This window comes from Aegilops tauschii, chromosome 5 (genome assembly GCF_002575655.3).
Source record: "Aegilops tauschii subsp. strangulata cultivar AL8/78 chromosome 5, Aet v6.0, whole genome shotgun sequence".
Lineage (NCBI taxonomy): Eukaryota > Viridiplantae > Streptophyta > Magnoliopsida > Poales > Poaceae > Aegilops > Aegilops tauschii.
The window spans coordinates 558,063,411-558,083,101 of record NC_053039.3 but is presented as its reverse complement, the minus strand read 5'-3'; the positions used below and the strand labels follow the sequence as shown (position 1 = coordinate 558,083,101).

Sequence of the window (19,691 nt, the reverse complement as noted above, 5' to 3'; positions counted from 1 at the left end):
ATTCATTGCCCATCTTTACCTTTGGGGACATGTCTATATCCAATAGAGTACTCAGTACTCACTCTCTACATGTCATCCCAGTCTTGGTACTCTTGTGGTTTCTTTTGTTTGCTCTGGCTAGTAGGTGCATCTGTGTTATCTAACCTTGTTTACTCAGGTTCATTCCTTCCTAAGCCAACTAAAGACCACAAGGTAAGTATATGCATCATAGTCATGTGTATGAGGATTTCTTGCTGTTGTACATACTGTTTGCAAGAAGGACTCATGAGCATGAAGGTACATGTAACACATTGCTTACCCTGTCATGCTTATGCATTCACATGCTCCTATATCCCATATTTACATGTTTGCATACATGTAGGGGGAGCCTATGCATGTTACATGTCTTTCCAAAGCTTTACTTGTTATTCTCTATATCTTTATCTAAAGCTTTGATGTATGTTGTCATCAATTACCAAAAAGGGGGAGATTGAAAGCACAAGTGCTCCCTGGGTGATTTTGGTAATTAATGTCAACATATCTCTTGTTGGACTAATGCTTCTACCTAGTATGTTTCAGATAAGTTCAAAAATGGAGTGGCATGGACTAGAGGATGTGGAACCCCTTCAAGATGCTGAGGACAAAGGATTGGCTCAAGCTCAAAGCTCAGGACTCTACATTTTCTATTTTAGTGGTCCAAGATCACATTGAGTCCATAGGAAAGCCAATACTATCAAGAGGGGATGAGGTGTTGCTTAACGGCTTGCTTGCTCAAAGTGCTTAGTGATATGCTCCAAAGCCCTTCAACCAGTTTCTCACATCCACATATGTCCCAAACCAAAACTCAAACTCGGCCCCACCGAAACTTTCTATTCGGCGCCACCGAGTTCAGTTGACATAGCCACTGCCAGAAACCCTAATCGGTTCGGTCTCACCGATGGGATCTCGGTCTCACCGAGATGGGCTTGCAAACTCTCTGTTGCTTATTGCAATAATTTCGGTCCCACTGAGATATGGAATCGGTCCCGCCGAGTTTGCTTGGCCAACTCTCTGTTTTGCTTATTACCCAAATCGGTCCCACCGAGTTTGTGTAGTCGGGCAAACCGAGTTCATGCTTTACCCTAACCCTAGCACATCGGTCCTACCGAGTTGATCATATCGGTCCCACCGAAATGCCTAACGGTCACATTATGAACAAAATCGGTCTGACCGAGTTTCATGATTCGGTCCCACCGAGTTTGGTAAATTGTGTGTAACGGTTAGATTTTGTGTGGAGGCTATATATACCCCTCCACCCGCTCTTCATTCATGGAGAGAGCCATCAGAACATGCCTACACTTCCAACACACATTTTCTGAGAGAGAACCACCTACACTTGTGTTGAGATCAAGATCTTCCATTCCAACCACATAAATCTTGATCTCTAGCCTTCCCCAAGTTGCTTTCCACTCAAATCATCTTTCCACCAAATCCAATCCTATGAGAGAGAGTTGAGTGTTGGGGAGACTATCATTTGGAGCACAAGAGCAAGGAGTTCATCATCAACACACCATTTGTTACCTCTTGGAGAGTGGTGTCTCCTAGATTGGCTAGGTGTCACTTGGGAGCCTCCGTCAAAATTGTGGAGTTGAACTAAGGAGTTTGTAAGGGCAAGGAGATCGCCTACTTCGTGAATATCTACCCGAGTGAGGCAAGTCCTTCGTGGGCGACGGCCATGGTGGGATAGACAAGGTTGCTTCTTCGTGGACCCTTCGTGGGTGGAGCCCTCCGTGGACTCGCGCAACCGTTACCCTTCGTGGGTTGAAGCCTCCATCAACGTGGATGTACGATAGCACCACCTATCGGAACCATGGATAAAAAATCTCCGTGTCTCCAAATTGCGTTTGCACACTCCAATCCCATCCCTTTACATTCTTGCAACTTGCATGCTTTACTTTCCGCTGCTCATATACTCTTGTCATGCTTGCTTGATATGTATTGTGAATGGTTAAACTTGTGCCATAACTCCACATCAACTTAAGGAAATTAAAAACTGCTACTTTTCTTCTTAGAGTCTATTCACCCCCCTCTAGACACCTCTTCTCGATCCTTTCAAACCGATACCATTGAGATAAAACACAAACATATTAGTTGAAACACATGTTCTTTTTGGAAGGGTAAGTTCAAAGATTTGAAGAGATCGAAAAATTGAAGTGTACATCCCTTCAATTACAAAAATGACCAAATGATTTTAGGACTAGTATATAAGAATGAAGTCTATTCCAAACCCCCAGCTTATATGCAAACTTCCGCTTCTATTAAACAATCACATTTGAACACCACAAAAAGGGAAATCCCTCACATTTGAACCAAACCTATCTAATCCAGGCCAATTCAAAACTAAGAGCATCTCCAATAGATTTTTTTTGAAAAGGGGCACTTTATTACTTATAAAAGTATTACACCCGGCCTGTGCATAACTAAGATGTACACAGCCAAGCAAGGTCCTCTCACATAAATGAAAAATAAAAAGGCGAAATACAAAGAAACATGTAGAGTCTGTATAACGCCTAAAGTGGGGAGGGCCAATCCTAAGATCATGCTGCCATCGATGTTGGGTAAAAGCATCCCTCGTTGTAGCCTCCAATCATGCACACACCTTCGTAAACAGGTCTCGATTCTCCACGTATTGTAGAGAGGACCATAGACGAAGAGTCCCGGTACATCTATAGATAACCTGCAATAGAGAAGTACTTTTATCATTAAAAACCTTATCATTTCTACATAGCCAAAGCGACCAAATAATGGAAAGTGCTCACACCCTAAGAAGAGTTCTAAACCTGTGATCAATCCCATGTAACCAGTTGCCAAATTCATTAGCAACACTACAGGGAGGATACAAGCCAGTAGCTATTTGGATGGCTGGCCATATAGAATGAGCCAATTTGCATTGGAAGAATAAATGTTTTATTGTCTCATCATGGTGAAAAAAATACACATTGTGAACTTCCATGCCAATTCCTCTTAATAAGGTTGTCTTTAGTAAGAATGACTCCGCGACGAAGATACCATGCAAAGATTTTATTCTTAAGAGGTATCTTCATCTTCCAGATCTTCTTCTTATTATCAACTGGCACATCAGACTGGATTAACGCTCAATACATAGACTCCATTGAGAATTGTCCATTCCCATGGAGGTTCGATCGATATACATCAGACTCATGTGTCAATTGCACCATGGACAATCGTTGTAGCAGGATGTTCCACAATTGGAGTCTGGGTCCAATTAAATCTCTTCTGAACGTCACATTTGGCGGAAATGATTCCATTACCGTGCCGATAGTATCACCCTTGTGGCGACAATGTTGTATAGAGCCGGATATTATTCCCGGAGTGTTGCATTTCCTAGCCACTTGTCCTCCCAGAATCTAATTTCTGAACCATCCTTAATCGAGAAGGATCCATAGCAAAAGAAATATTTCTTCGTAGCCATTAGACCCGCCCAAAAGTGGGAATCCCCAGGCTTCTAGTATACTTGGGATACCTCCTTGGAACCCACATATTTCCTCCTTAGGAGGGTTTGCCATACACCATCTTCCGTCAATAATTTAAACAACCATTTGCCGAGAAGGGCCCTATTCTTAACCTCAAGGTCAAGAATGCCTAACCCGCCTTGGTCTTTGGGACGACAAACCACACTCCATTTAGCTAGTCGATATTTCTTTCTCTCGCTATCTCCTTGCCAAAAGAATCTTGATCAGAAGTAATCCAATCTATGTAAAACCCTTTCGGCAACTGGAAGAAGGAAATCATATATAGTATCATATTACTTAGGCCCTGTTTGGTTCAGCTGTGGATTTCTATAAGCTGTGAAAAACCTGTTGTGGAAAAATAGATGTGGAAAATCTGATGTGAAAAAGATCTAGGTCATTTGGCAAACCAGCTGATACAGCTTTTTCAGATTTTGGCCCGCATCAGAATCAGATTTTGGAAAGCACGTCCTGGGCTGCTTCCGCTTTTGGTTCAAATTTTGGCAGCGGATTCTGCTGGGTTCGCCCTTTGGTTCAGATTCTGCTACGCGGCAGCGGAATCCGTCGATAAAAGCTGAACCAAACAGGGCCTTAGTACTAAATTTATGAGGACCAATATTCTACCCAGAGACAACAATTTACCTTTCCAACTGTCAAGTCTTTTTTGTAGTCTCTCCTCGACGTGTTTCCATTTAGCATTTGTGAGTCTCCAATAATGTATCGGTACCCCCAAATATGTGATCGGAAACTGTCCCAACCGCATCCAAACAATTCAGCATATAGGTGGGCCTCGTCTTGAGCCTCGCCAAAAGCAAAACAATTCACTTTTATGAAAATTGATCTTAAGACCCCGAGAGTTGCTCGAATGTTGATAAAATCAGTTTCAGATTTCTCGCTTTCTCGAGGTCATGATCTATGAAGAGAATCGTATCATCGGCATATTGAAGTATAGAGAGACCACCATCAACTAGATGATTAACTACCCCATCAATTTGGCCAACAACCTTGGCACGGTCAATCATGACCGCTAGCATATCCGCCACTATATAATAACATGGGCGATATCGAGTCACCTTGTCGCAGTCCCTTCTTCGTTTGGAAATAGTGTCCAATGTCGTCATTGACCATAATGGCAACACTACCTCCAGAAACCAAGCTATGGATCATAGCACACCACTCTGCAGAAAATCCTTTCATTCTGAGAGTCTGTTGAAGAAAGGGCCACTTGACTTTGTCATAAGCCTTTTCAAAGTCTAGTTTGAGTACCACCGCATTCAACTTTTTCCGGTGTAATTCATGGACTCTTTCATGCAGGATAACAACTCCATCTAGGATGTGCCCGCCTTGCATAAAAGCTGCCTGTGAAGGCCGAACCACATGTTCAACAACCGAATTTAGCCTAATAGTCGCAACCTTCGTGAATATTTTGAAACTAACATTAAGGAGGAAAATATGTCTATATTGTTGTATCCTTTCAGCCTCATTAACCTTAGGTAATAAAATAATCCCATTCAAAGTTTAAGCGAAACAATTCTAGTTGACCGACATGTAGTCGCTAAACAAAAGTAGGAGATCCGGTTTGATGACTTCCCAGAAGTTCCGATAGAACTCGACGGGAAAACCATCCGGACCCGGGGCTTTGTTATGCCCCATTAGGAAAACCGCCTTTCTAACTTCCTCCTCGGAGTATGGGGCTGTTAGAAGGTTGTTTTCCTCATCAGAGATCTAGGGGGTGTCATCTGTTCGGGACTCATCCATCGATAATTTTCCTTCCTTTGGGGGTCCTAACAGATTTTTATAGTAATTAGTGATATAAGATTTAAGTTGCTCATGCCCCTCAATCGTGCCCTCATCCTGTTGTAGGGAATGAATAATTTTCTTCCGGTGTCTTCCATTGGCGACTCCATGAAAATATCTAGTATTCGAGTCACCTTTCAGGATAAATTGATAGTTAGAATATTGGTACCATTTGAGCTCCTCTTCACGCAACATTTTAGCTATATGTGCATTCGAATGATTCTTGATCTCGATTTCATGCTCAGATAGATGTCTAACCTCTGCCAAAGCTTCTAATTCATCAATAACTAATGTATACATCTCCGAGGCATAAAGACTCTGCTCCAATAGATGATGTAGATGAAAAAAATTACATCACCTCCTCCAAATGATGTAAAATATAACACTTGGAGATGCAAATTTGCATCTCCACCTCCCAAGTGATGTAAAAGTCCAGTCGCGCGCCAACTGCCCAACCGTCCTTCATTTCGTTTCCGCCCACCCGCTTGCCTCCTGTGCGTTGCCCGCCGCCTGGGCCATGGCCAACTCTGATGACCCCGCCACCTCCTCCACCGCCGCCATCGCTGGTCTGACCCACCTCGTAGTGGTCGCCACCGGCGCAACCATCTTCACTGATCCCGCGTCCGCTGCCATGCCGCCGCCCCGACTTTGCCCCACCCTGGTTGGTCGCTGTCGCGGGTGCGTCGCCGGTGAAGAAGTAGCTGGCGGCCAAACCCCGCGGTGGAGGCGTGAAGCGGCTGGCGGGGCGCAACCGGGCGTCGAATCCATCTCAAGTGGACAAAAAAGGCGAAGCCGGCCGCGCCTGCTTTAGCCGATTGGCTGCTGGCGGCGGCAGTGGCAACTACATCCGGCATGGAACTCCTCCACCTCCACCGCTGCCGCCGGCCATGGAGGAAGAAGCGGCTATGCTTAGGGCCACCATGTCCAACGTGCTCGACGAAATGTCGCAAAGGTGATTTTTTTTCCTTTTCTTTTTGTTTGTTCTTCTAAATTCCGATCGAGACTTCAAAGCATGAAAACGTCGAAAAAGAAGTCATTGATGATGATGATGCCACCATCCACAATGTGACAAGTGACAACGGAGAGGACGAAAATTGAGGGCTATGTTCGATGTTATATTTATGTGCATTTTAATTTTTTAGACTTTGAACTTTGATTGATATGATGCACTTTTGATTGTAGGATTTCAAACTTTGATTGATAATGATGCAATTTGGTTGTAGAAATCTGAAAATATTGTTCTATGATGATGATTTTGATTTCGCAATGCGGATGTACAGTGGCTATAGTGTGGTTGTAGCCAGCCGTGTGGCCGTCGGGGTTTACATCTTCACATATGCATTATCTATTGAAGTTGGAGTTTTACATTGCCAACTATATATCATCTTTTGATGACGTAAATTGTAAAACACCTATTTTTACATCTTCAAACTTGCATCATCTATTGGAGATGCTCTAAAAATCGATTGGACGCCGAGCGAGTACATTTGTCTTGGTAGCTCGATCGAGTCCTAGTCCTGGCCAGCCAGGGCGCGCATGAAACAAAGTACTTACTCTGCACCACACTACACGGCCGCACCTTTTTTCGGGAAGAGAGGACATCCCTCGGCCTCTGCATCGAGTGATGCACAACCTTTTATTTATCATATCAAAGTTCATCATCCGATCATAACAAAGTTTAACCAATAAATTGTCGTTCATGACTGCCCGAAGGGTAAATTGAAAAATAAAAAACCATAGGAAAATGAGCCTCATGCATCACAAATCCTACTAGTAGGCCGCCAACCAAATCGGTTGAACAAATCCCGAGATATTATCTCCCATCGGTTGCACCCAAAGACCGTGGGCGCCCAATCCTCCTCCGTGCAAAGTAATGACCACGCATGGATCCAGTTGGTAGCCTTGAAGATAACCTGCAAAAAGTTCGGAACTTCGTTCTGTTAAAAATACAATCATTACGAGTGTTTCAAATGGCCCAAAGTAAAGCACAAATTCCCACATGGATCTGAGAGTTAAACTTGGGGTGCACCCCACTAACCAGTTTCCAAACATATTCGTACTACTCGTAGGTGGAGGTAGGTTGAAAGCTATATGGAATGTTCTCCATAGTAGCTTGGCAAGTGGGCATTGAAGAAATATATGTTGAATCAACTCCTCGTTGCCACAAAAGCAACACTTAGTGCATCCTTGCCAATCTTTTTTTTCAGATTATCTTTTGTTAGGATGACCTTGCAATCCAAATACCACATGAAGATTTTTATTTTCAGTGGGACTTTCATTTTTTATATACAGTTGCGGTGAAAAGGTTGTCCATCATTGAGGCCGCACCTGTGACAAAGAAGAATCTGCCGTCCAAATCAAGATTCCATACGGTACATACCGGCCCTAGACTTGAAAGTCTACGGGTGTGAACTGTAAGCTGCACTAGCTAGTGAGAGCATCTCCAACAGCCGCGCCAAAAGATGCGCGTGGTAAACTGGCTTTTTAGCGCGCGTGGGACATTTTTGCACGCTCTAGCGATGGCGGGAAACTAGCGCGCACGCGGAAAAAGGCAGCAGCTCGCGTGCTAGATTTGGCGCACCACTTCCGGTGTGCCTATAAATTGCGGCGCTCGCCACGCGGCTATCCACACTGCCACGCGCGCTCTTCCCCGCTTCCTGGTAGCTCCCTTTGCTTCCTCGCCGCTCCAGCGCCCCGCCACCGATGCGCCACCATGCCGCCGCGCCGCAGAGGAGCGTCGGGCTACCGTGGCATCCGCCAGCGCCCCAACGGCTGGTACTACGCCGAGATCCGGTCCGGCGACGTCCGGCTCGGCCTCGGCACCTTCGAGACTGCGCACGAGGCCGCCCGTGCGTACGACGCGGCGGCATGGCGCCTGGACAGGCTGCGCGCGCAGATGAACTTCCAGGACGTCTACACGCGCTAGCAGGCGCAGGACGTCGCCCCCCCCCCCCCCCCGCCTCGTCTTACCACGGACCAGGACTGTGCGGAGCACACTCGGTGACAGCGCCGCCTCCTCATCGCCGAGGAGGACGAGCGAGGCATGGCGGTGTGGCGCCGACGCCACCCGGAGGACGTCGCCAACGAGCAAGCCTACTGGGCGGAGAGGACGGCAAAGCGCCGCGCGGATCGGTTGGACAGGGGTCGGCGGAAGGCCCTGGCGTTATCGCAGTGCGATATCGTTGAAGCAGGTAGGGAGTCGACCTTTACGGCTAATGTTCCTCGTTGGGAGGACATGTGGCTCGATACCTCGGACCAGACCAGCGAGTATTATGATGATGATGATGATGACGAGGACGAATGGCAGTTGGTTGTAGTTGCACTATCTAGTCGTTTTTTATGTCGTTGCACCGTAGTTTTATCTATCTATGCTATGGAACTATGTAAAATATCTATATATCGTTTTTATCTATGAATTTTATTATGTATCGTTTTTATTAAAAATATGTACGCAATGTTCGTGCGATAGCGCGCGCTGCATTTTAGCGCGGCTGCTGGAGCTAGCGCTGCCGCCGCGCTTTTTCAAGCGATGGGCACGCTGCAAAGTACCCCCTCCGTTCTAAATTAGTTGACTCAGATTTGTCTAGATACGGATATATCTAGACATGTTTTAGTGTTAGATACATCCGTATGTAGATACATCCAAGTCAACTAATTTAAAACCGAGGGAGTATTTTTTAGCGTGTCGCGCGTTGGGCGGCTGTTGGAGATGCTCCGAGGCCACGACATACAAGGTCGTTAGCACGTACACGTACACGTACAGATCATCAACTGAAGTACAGTGAACGGAATCCCGAGATTTATTCAAACGGTAGTGTGAAATGCATGCGCGAGATTCCTCCGCACGGCCGGCCGGTACGTGTAACGTACGTCATCAATGGCCACTGCACCACCTACGCGGGGAGGCTGCCCTCCCACTCTATATATACGAAGAAGACGGCCTGGCTGTAGCACTTACACCTCATACCTCCAGCTCATTCCCTCTCGGGCCGCGAGCTAGCTAGCAGCTACGTGGCCGCCGGACGGCGAGGACAAGCAACTGAGCAAGGTATAGGTAGGTAGATCAGTCGGGCAAGATGTCGGTGCCGGTGGCGTACCAGGGGAACACGTCGGCGGCGGTGGCCGACTGGCTGAACAAGGGCGACAACGCGTGGCAGCTGACGGCGTCCACGCTGGTGGGCCTCATGAGCGTGCCGGGCATGGTGGTGCTGTACGGCGGCGTGGTGAAGAAGAAGTGGGCGGTCAACTCCGCCTTCATGGCGCTCTACGCCTTCGCCGCCGTCTGGATCTGCTGGGTCGTCTGGGCCTACAACATGTCCTTCGGCGAGGAGCTGCTCCCGTTCTGGGGCAAGGCCGGCCCGGCGCTCGACCAGGCCTTCCTCGTCGGCCGCGCCTCGCTCCCGGCCACCGCGCACTACCGCGCAGACGGCACGCTCGAGACGGCCATGGTGGAGCCCTACTTCCCCATGGCCACCGTCGTCTACTTCCAGTGCGTGTTCGCCGCCATCACGCTCATCCTGGTGGCCGGGTCGCTGCTGGGCCGCATGAGCTTCCTGGCGTGGATGCTCTTCGTGCCGCTCTGGCTCACCTTCTCCTACACCGTCGGCGCCTTCTCCGTGTGGGGCGGCGGCTTCCTCTTCCACTGGGGCGTCATCGACTACTGCGGCGGCTACGTCATCCACATCCCCGCCGGCGTCGCCGGCTTCACCGCCGCGTACTGGGTCGGGCCAAGGACCAAGAAGGACAGGGAGAGCTTCCCGCCCAACAACATCCTGTTCGCGCTCACCGGCGCCGGGCTGCTGTGGATGGGGTGGGCCGGGTTCAACGGCGGCGGGCCGTACGCGGCCAATGTCGACTCGTCCATGGCCATCCTGAACACCAACATCTGCACGGCGGCGAGCCTCATCGTCTGGACCTGCCTCGATGCCGTCTTCTTCAAGAAGCCCTCCGTGGTCGGCGCCGTCCAGGCCGTGATCACCGGTCTCGTCTGCATCACGCCAGGCGCAGGTACGTTGCTACCTGCTATTTCATCGGCCAATTCATTCATTTAATTAATAACTTCTTCTTAATCTTATCTCTGTGACATCTAGTAGATCATCGATCTAACATAGGAGTACTGATTAAGTTCCCTTGCTGGCACGTAATTAAGACGTGCACGTGATGGCATGCATGCATTGAGAGATTCTTCTAGTACTATTACAAAGTTGACTATGGATTCAAAATTGTACGCGTTGCCCGCGAGAAAGTGTTATCTTCGTTCGAATTGAATGGCAACTAATCTCAGCTACTACTACACGTAGTGAGCAAGTTGATTAATATATATATATATAGTCATATTACGACACATATAAATAATTAGAGAACTAAATAAGTAAGATCAAGTAAGTGGAATCTTGGTGCATAATTTTTCCAGGAGCAGAGGAACTAACCTCTGGTGTGCCAATTGGTCGTGTCTGTCCATGTCGGTACTTATCACCATCTCAAGTCAAAGTCTCAACTTGACCAACTTGCGCATTTGTTTTCTCTCTGAATTTTCCTCGAGACAAAATTGTGTGCGTCGCCCGCAAAAGTCAAAACTGGAGAAGATCAGTAGCACGTCTTACCTTCAATTTGTTCAAATCTAATGACCAAAAAATCTTGGTTAGCTCACTTGGGTGGACGTAGTCAGCACGTACGATTTATAAAACCCAAATAACTACTCCTACTAGCTAGTGAACAATCAACATCGATCAAGTAGGTGGAATCTCGATGCGTATTTTGCCAGGACCCATAGGATTAGGAATCTCTAACGTCCCAGTCTATCATTTCTGCCCATTTTGGTACTTGTCACCATCTCAAGTCAAAGTCTCGATCAACTCTTGACCAACTTGCCCATTTCTTTGATCTGCGAATTTTCTCCGTAGACAAGTCACACGGAAAACGAAAGAAAAACTAGTTCATTTTTCACATCTAATTCAGTGGTTTGACATGTTTGCCCCTGGCGATACAGGTGTCGTGCAGGGTTGGGCGGCGCTGGTTATGGGCGTGCTGGCCGGCAGTGTGCCGTGGTACACCATGATGGTGCTCCACAAGCGCTCCAAGCTCCTTCAACGCGTCGACGACACCCTTGGCGTCATCCACACCCACGGCGTCGCCGGCCTGCTGGGCGGCGTCCTCACGGGCCTCTTCGCCGAGCCGAACCTCTGCAATCTATTCCTTCCGGTCACCAACTCCCGGGGCGCCTTCTACGGTGGTAACGGTGGGGCGCAGCTCGGGAAGCAGATCGCCGGAGCGCTCTTCGTGATCGGGTGGAACGTGGTCGTCACGTCCATTATCTGCGTCGTCATCCGCCTTGTCGTCCCGCTGCGCATGTCCGAGGAGAAGCTCGCCATTGGCGACGACGCCGTGCACGGCGAGGAGGCCTACGCGTTGTGGGGCGATGGCGAGCACTACGATGACACCAAGCACGGCGCCGCCGTCGTGCCGGTGTGATTTTCTCTGCTTTGCTTCCTTGTTATGTTTGTCCCGTCTATATTGTGTCCTGCTTTATTTTCTCTTGTCTCTTGCCTTCCAAATGTAAATTTGTAGCTCATGTATAATGTGACCAAAATTTTCATAGATAGTATGTGTTTGCTGAAATTTTCATAGATAGTATGCGTTTGCTGAAATTTTCATAGATAGTACTCCCTCCGTTCCAAAATAGATGATTCAACTTTGTACTAAAGTTAGTACAAAATTAATATAAAGTTGGATCATCTATTTTGTAACGGAGGGAGTATGTGTTACCCATTTGTCTCTCTCTGATCCGGCCACCATAGGTCCTCAGCTGGCACGGTGAGAACCGCAACATCCTTTGCTTAATTTTGGTGCAAGCCACTCATCAGTGGGGGCTAGAGCGTCTCTTCGGCGCCGCTCCACCATTGTCCCGTGGGTGGTCACTATGACTGACACGTGGGGTGAATTTTGTTGTGGTGTTTTGCCGGGAAACAAAGTAGTGTACAAACAAGGGGCAAACATGTCTTTTACCTGTCATTTCAATATCGTTATCTAGGAAATGGATGGAAGTGTCGCGCAAGACATTAAATTTAGATTCGTGGACAAATAGGGAAAATGTTAATTTTTTTTGGGTCAAATAAGAAATCTTATTTTTAAGAATGACCAAATTAAAATTCCCTCTTCATCAATCCATACATCGGTTGACTTGGCGAGCTAATTAACTTCATAATATTTTTCTAGGGGAACTTCTTCCTAATATTAAGAGGTACTAAGATCCCTAGTAATAGAGGCCTAGGCGAGCACGGATTTTTTTTCCTCGAGATGGACCCCACTTGTAAGGGTCTGATTGGGTTGTGGGTCCCGTATGACAGTATCGGAGCCGCCATTCCATGAAAACTCTTTTCAAAATTCTAAAACATTTGGAAATTACGTTGTTTGTGAGTTTCCAATTTTTCCACAAATTAAAAAAACATTCTTGAATTGAAACATTTCTTCACGAATGTCAAAAGAACTATGCATGAATTCTACAAAATGTTCGTGAGTTTTATTATTGTCACAAAATTTAAAAATATCATGTATTTATAAAAAAATTGTTATTTTAAAAAACACGCACAAACATGGAGAAGTCTTCACGGATTTTTTAAAGTGTTCACAATTTTGAAGCAAATAATTTAGATTTTGAGAAAAATTTCAAGAATTTAGATTGTGTTCCCAAAATTCGATAATTAATCAAAAATCAATAATATAAAACAAATATATAGAAGACAGGAAAATAAACATGAAAAAATGGTAGATAACAATATTAAAATACCGAACGAAACTTTCCCAAAACCGAAAGGACCGGCGTACATGTCCAACCCTGTACACCTGCGCGTTCCGCATTTGCTCGACCACCTTTACAGTACGCACGGAATATGGATTGCCATATAAGATTTTGGAGAAAAATAGAAATTATTTTGTGGAGAAAAATAGAATTAATTTCAAAACCGAAGAACAAGCGGCGAAGAGCATGGTATCCTCTAGTCCTATCTATTTGTCAATAAGGAAGCCTAATAAACCCTGCTCGTTATGCAGTTTCCCTGCTGAGACGAAAACACGTTTGGCTCCTATCTCCGCCTAATGGCGTTTGTATCCCGGCTAGTCTAGCTGTATAACTTGTTTCAATATATCTTAAAACAAAAAAAGTGCCCTCTAGATCATCTAACGTAGAAGTTTTGTAGTACTAATTCATTTCTCCGGCATGGTTGTTGGAACGTAATTAAGACGTCATTGCGGCCACGTGATGGCGCGCGCAAAGCGCATGTATGCATAGTGAGATTCTTCTAGTACAACCTTGCTTGTTATTTGGCAAAAAAAAAACTTGCTAGTTGACTTTGGATTAAATTTGAATGAAATACCAACCGTTTTTTATAATCCTAATACATAAATAAGTTGTCATTGTAAAGTAAGTAAAGTAATTAGTGAACAAGCAACATCAAGTAGGTGGAATCTTGATGCCTATTTTGTCAGGACCCATGGGAATCTCTGGTGTCCCAGTTTTGTCGTGTCTGCCCATGTCGGTACTAATCACAATCTCAAGTCAAAGTCCCCACAAAGCCTTGCATTTGTTTGTTTCTGCAAAATTTCCTCGTAGACAAATTCCCATTAAAAATGGAAGAAAAGTTCGTCCAAGTACAGCCGAACGTACGTATCCAGCAGTGACGGCGACTTGGGAATCTGACAGCTTAACCCCATGGTGGTGACACGCACATACTATGATGTAGGTGTGGACGTGTGGTGCAGGGGGAGGGCGTGCTGGTCGGCAGCGTGCCGTGGTATACACCGTGATGGTGCTCCACAAGCGCTCCAGCCTCCTTCAACGCATCGACGATGTAGCTCATGTATATTGAAGCAAAAAAACGCCGGAAATTTGATTGCAACATCGAGATGAACGTACGTATATGCATGCCGGTTGCTATTTTTGGAGCCATGGGACGAAAGCGCTGTCGCAACCGAACAACCGGCGCCGTTCAATACGGGCCTCGTCTCTTCATAGCTCCATAAACAGAGAACCAACAAGACAAGAGGAAACCTTTCCTGCCCGATCGATCCATCGATCTTGCATGCAATGACGCCTCCGACGGCCACCTCCCTCACCCTCCTCGTCCTCGCCGCCATCACCATGGTCGCCGCGGCGGACGGGCCGCCCGCCACCTACCTGTTCTTCGTCGACCCCACACCGCCCGGCGTCACCTGCATGCAGTACCACCTCGGCATCCTCACCGCCGCCCTCGGCAGGTACGTATACGACTCGATCGACCGTGTGTGATCCAACTCATGCGAAGCATTCATACGTTGGCGTGCGTGGGTGCATGGTGATTGTGGGTTCGTGTTGAAGCGAGGAGAAGGCGAAGGCGGCGATCATATACAACTACAAGAACGTGGTCAGCGGCTTCTCGGCGAGGGTCACGCCGGCCGAGCTCGAGGCCATCAAGAGTAAGCTCAAGCCCCGTTGATCAATTGATTGCAATCAGTTAGCTTAGCTAGATCGATGTTGATGTGGTGTACGTGGGCATGCATGCAGAGCAACCGCATGTGAACCGGGCGCTGCCGAGCGCGACGTTGCAACTCATGAGCAGCAACTTCGACGGCGTCAACTGATCCAATCTAGTCCTGCCCATCCATTCGGCTGATTCGGGCTGATACATATCCTGCAACACGTGTACTGATTCTCTGGAGAAGCGAACATCTTTTTTCTCTTCAAGAAGATCGGATGATGATGTAATCTCATTAGCAAAGCTCTTACTAATTTTCATGTGTGCCTATCTATTTTTGGTTCTAGTTCTGCAATCTGCAAGTAATCTGCATGAATGTGCATGTACTTGCAGATAATGCAAAATCGCCTCAAAATGATTCCTTAGGCTGTGTTTGATTGCAAATGGTGAAATAAACTGAAGTATCCAAAACTGAAGTAATTTTGCCAGTAGGTATGAGATACCATGGTTTCATCAAAACACAATATTTTGAAGTATTCACAATACATAGAACCTGTTTGGTTATTGTCGCATACCGCTGTAAATTTTGCTGTCTAGCCATTGTGTTAGCAGTGCAAACAAGCGCAGCTAGCTGGCCGTTTGAATATTTTTTTTCTGTTGCATTCAACTAATCTGCCATGCACATGCAGCTAGCTAGCATATAGCTTACCGTTAGCAGGGTAAACACGCCTAGCTGGCTTCTTTACAATTTCTGGCGCGTTATTCCCGGCAGCTAGCTAGGTAGCCCTTACCTTACCATACGCGTGCATAAGAACAGGAGAATGCAAAAACTGAACGGAGCTGCTAAAAATCAGTCGACCAGTGGAGTCTCAGTCGACGCCTCAACCGTTGGATTGTCGTTTCTTCAAGATTCCCGCAGCTCAGCTTCTTTGTCTCAATTCGGCCTGCTAAAGCGTGCGTTTGGCCTGTTTTTCTTTCCCGTTTCCTTGTTTGGTCCGGGCTCCTTTTGTTGTGGCGGGGCCAGGGGTTTGCCCGTGGGCTGGGCAGGCGTTCAGCCATTTTTTGTTGTTTGCTTTTTGTTCTGTTTCTTTTCTTTTGTAAACTATTACAATTGAAGAGAGATAGAAGAGCAAGTTGTCATCATTACTGCCTGTGACTTAGGGAGGGGAAGGGGTCCTGCCACATACATTCCTCTGTGCGTACTCTCTTTGTAGCATGTTGTTTTTCCTTGTGTGCAAGTGGCCGTCCTTTTTTACTTGAAAATTTCTGCTTTTTTGTTGCTGCCTAATTTATGTGTTTATTCCACTTCCACTTTTTATTTTTTTTCTTCTTCATAATTTTATGTATCTACTAAAATATACTCCGACAGTAGTCCTGCAATTGCAAGTGTCGCCCTCGGCTAAAACTGCATGCCTACACACTAGACTGCAATTGCATGCCCACACACCCAACTGCAACCGACATTTTTGATTTGTTAGCGGGCGGCTGGAGAGGGGGAGGGTTGCATGTCTCGCTCGCAACTGGGAGGACCTTTGTTTTGTCGGAGGGGGCGGCGTCGAGAGAGATGGGGCCCAGTTGCATGCCCCCACACTAGGCACACAACTGCATGTCTTAGACCATGGTCGCAACTGCATGTCTTATAACTTGGTTGCAACTCGACTTCCATTTTTGTTGTGCGGGGAGAGGCGCCAGTTGCATGTCACACAATGGGCATGCAACTCCATGTTTTTTAACTTGGTCGCAACTGGAATGACCTTTGTTTTCTCGGAGGGGGGCGGGGGCATAGAGAGAGATGGGGCCCAGTTGCATGCCCCACACTAGGCACGCAACTGCATGTATTCTAACTTGGTCGCAACTGCATGTCTTATAACTTGGTTGCAACTCGACTTTCATTTTTGTTGTACGGGGAGGGCGCTAGTTGCATGTCCCACAACGGGCACGCAATTGTATGTCTTTGAGCATGGTCGCAACTGCATGTCTTATAATTAACTTGGTTGCAACTCAACTTCCATTTTTTGTTGTACGGGGAGAGGCACCAGTTGCATGTCCCACGCTAGGCACGCAACAGCATGTCTTCGACCATGGTCGCAACTGCGTGTCTTATAACTTGGTTGCAACTCGACTTCCATTTTTATTGTGCGGGGAGAGGCGCCAGTTGGCATGCCCCACAATAGGCATACAATTCCATGTCTTCTAACTTGGTCGCAACTGGGAGGACCTTTTTTTTGTTGGAGGGGGTGGCGTCGAGAGAGATCGGGCCCAGTTGCATGCCCCACACTAGGCACGCAACTGCATGTCTTTCTAACTTCATCGCAACTGCATGTCTTATAACTTGGTTGCAAGCCGACTTCCATTTTGTTGTACGGGGAGGGGCACCAGTTGCATGTCCCACAACGGGCATGCAACTGCATTCTTCTAACTTGGTTGCAACTGCATGTCTTATAACTTGGTTGCAACTCAACTTCCAATTTTTTGTTGTACGAGGAGAGGCACCAGTTCCATGTCCCACACTAGACACGCAACTGCATGTCTTCGACCATGGTCGCAACTGGGGCGGACCCTTGTTTTGTTGGAGGGGACGCCATCACAAGAGATGGGGCTAGTTGCATGTCCCACAACGGGGACGCAACTGCATGTCTTTTAACTTGGTCGCAACTAGGTGGGACCCTTGTTTTGTCGGACGGGGCGGCAGCGAGAGAGAGGTGTCCAGTTGCATGTCCAACTATACTCATGCAACCGCATGTCTTTTAGCATGGTCGTAACTTAGTTTCCTCTAACTTAGTTGCAACTAGGCGCATTTGTTTTGTCTGAGGGGCGGCAACAAGAGAGAAGAGGGCAACTAGTCATGCAATTACAAGCGTTGTCCCCTGGACTATACCTACATGTCCTTTTACAAACATTTTTCGCAACTAGACTTTTTTTGCTTGGTCGGAAGGGGGGCAGCTCCCCCGTGAATCCCCTACCCTCGCTATGTGTCACACGAGCACCATAACACCCCCGTTTTCTGCCATGCCCGCAAACACAAATCAAGCACCCGATCTCACAACCAGTTTGTGTTTTTTTCTTATTTTTTGAAATCATACACATTTTTTCCTTTTTTCCTTTTGCATTTTTTTTGTTTTTCCAAGGATGAAGAATTTTTTTTTTGTATCTGATTCTGATAGCAGAGCTCATTTTCTCAAAAAAAATGAGCATATTAAAGGAGAGAAGAGTTACTTGCCCAGATCCTCGGACACATTTTTAATGCTGTTGTGAAGGGAGTTTGCTAGTAGGCACGCAACTGCAAGCTTCGCCCCGACCGCAAATTGCATGTGTTTCAATAGTTACGCAATTGCATGTGCGTCTTCTAATTGCAACTCCAACTCAGTATTGTTCTGTCCGGGTGAAGGAAGGCAATTGCAGTTGCTACTATGCACGCAAGTGCAAGGGTCGTCCGACTATAATTGCATGTCTTCAAAGATATTGCAACTCTTGATTGTTTTGTGAGGGATGAGGGAAGATTCAAATTCGTATTTTAAATATTTGCCAGCAAACTTAACTATTTTTTTTTAATATTTGCCATCAGGTGGCACACACGTTGGCCACATGAGTTGCTTGTTTGGCTACCCAGTTGCACACATGTCAGCCGCATGCAATTGCATGTCCTCGATCGAACACAATTACATGTTATTCACATGAAAATTACTTTTTCCCCTTCCAAAATAATATTGACACCCATTTGCACACTAGTCGGCCACGTATAGTTATTCGTTGGTCACAGACAATTAAATTGTCTTCTTCTTTATATTTTGTTTGTTTTTATTTTTTCTTTGTTGCATTAAATATTTCTTTATCATTTAAAAATACAAATTTTTTTGTAAAAAATATTAAAAAAGAAACAAGATGACATAAAAAGAAGGAACAGAGCATTAGCAATGCTAGCGTAAAAAATAAGAGCTACATTGTGTTGTGTAGCAATACACCAACGGGACAATGTTCTAGCAATTCCAGTAAAAAGCACAAATAAAAAAACAAAAAAACTCAGGCACAACAAATGAACGATGTCAACACAGCCCAACAGCAGCCCACGTGGTGAGCCAACAAAGGCCAATGCAGGCCAACACAAAACGTACAGGGAAACTTATTCCAGGCATGCGACGGAGTTAAATCGTGCGATCAATTTATATATGACGTCAGTCGATTTAGACTTCGCGAAGTCTAAGTCGAGATCTAGACAGACCCAAAACTGAACAGGCAAGGTACGTACCAACCATCCACCACAAGGTACGTATGTACCCAGCCTAGCTAGCTCGTTTCTTTCCCTTGCTCTGTTTTTAAAAAAGAGGTCCAGGGTTCTTTTTTTTTATGCAGAGAAATTACTACAGTTTCGAGAATACTCTAGTTTTAATAACACAATATTTAGTGCTAACCAAACAGGTCACAATAAATAAAACTATGATATTTGGAAAAACTGTAGTATTCTTAGAATACTTAGAAAATACTTTGCTATCAAACAGGGCCTTAAGCTTCAGCCAACCATCTCAGGCATCATATATACTACCACCTCTGTCCCATAATGTAAGATGCTTTTGTAGTTCAATTTAAACTGCAAAATCGTCTTATATTATGGAATGGAGGGAGTAGTTTTGTTTGATAATATTGCTGCACAGTTTTGTTTCATATTGTGGACTTACAATCCTGTGCAGTTTTGCTGTTACTAGAAGGAGACCGCGCCTTTGCAGTTTTGCCATCCTGTGCTTTCTCCCAACGTGTTTTCTTTTGTCTTGTGGATTTTTCAAGGAAAAAAATAGCACGCTACAGCAAAATAGTGCCGACATCAAAATATGCTATTAGCGTGCTATATCGTGCTATAACGTGGTATTAGTGAGACGTTGTACACTAATATTTTTAGCGAGGCAATTCTCAGTACGCTATAGCATGCTATTAGCGGCGCTATAGCGCACTATTTTTTCCAGTG

At 46.0% G+C, this 19,691-nt stretch overlaps 2 protein-coding genes across 2 annotated transcripts; both read left to right on the top strand.

Moving 5' to 3' along the window:
* The first annotated feature begins 9,235 nt into the window (after positions 1-9,235).
* Positions 9,236-11,906, top strand: LOC109735949 (ammonium transporter 3 member 2). The gene is made up of 2 exons (XM_020295151.4): positions 9,236-10,292; positions 11,275-11,906. Exons 1-2 carry the CDS (start codon positions 9,362-9,364, stop codon positions 11,754-11,756), a joined length of 1,413 nt encoding a protein of 470 aa, XP_020150740.1. The 5' UTR covers positions 9,236-9,361; the 3' UTR covers positions 11,757-11,906.
* A 2,461-nt stretch (positions 11,907-14,367) lies between these two features.
* LOC109735955 (subtilisin-like protease SBT3.1) lies at positions 14,368-15,052 on the top strand. The gene is made up of 3 exons (XM_020295157.3): positions 14,368-14,537; positions 14,638-14,735; positions 14,824-15,052. The coding sequence occupies exons 1-3, from the start codon at positions 14,368-14,370 to the stop codon at positions 14,898-14,900; spliced, it is 345 nt and encodes a 114-aa protein (XP_020150746.1). The 3' UTR covers positions 14,901-15,052.
* Positions 15,053-19,691: the final 4,639 nt, after the last annotated feature.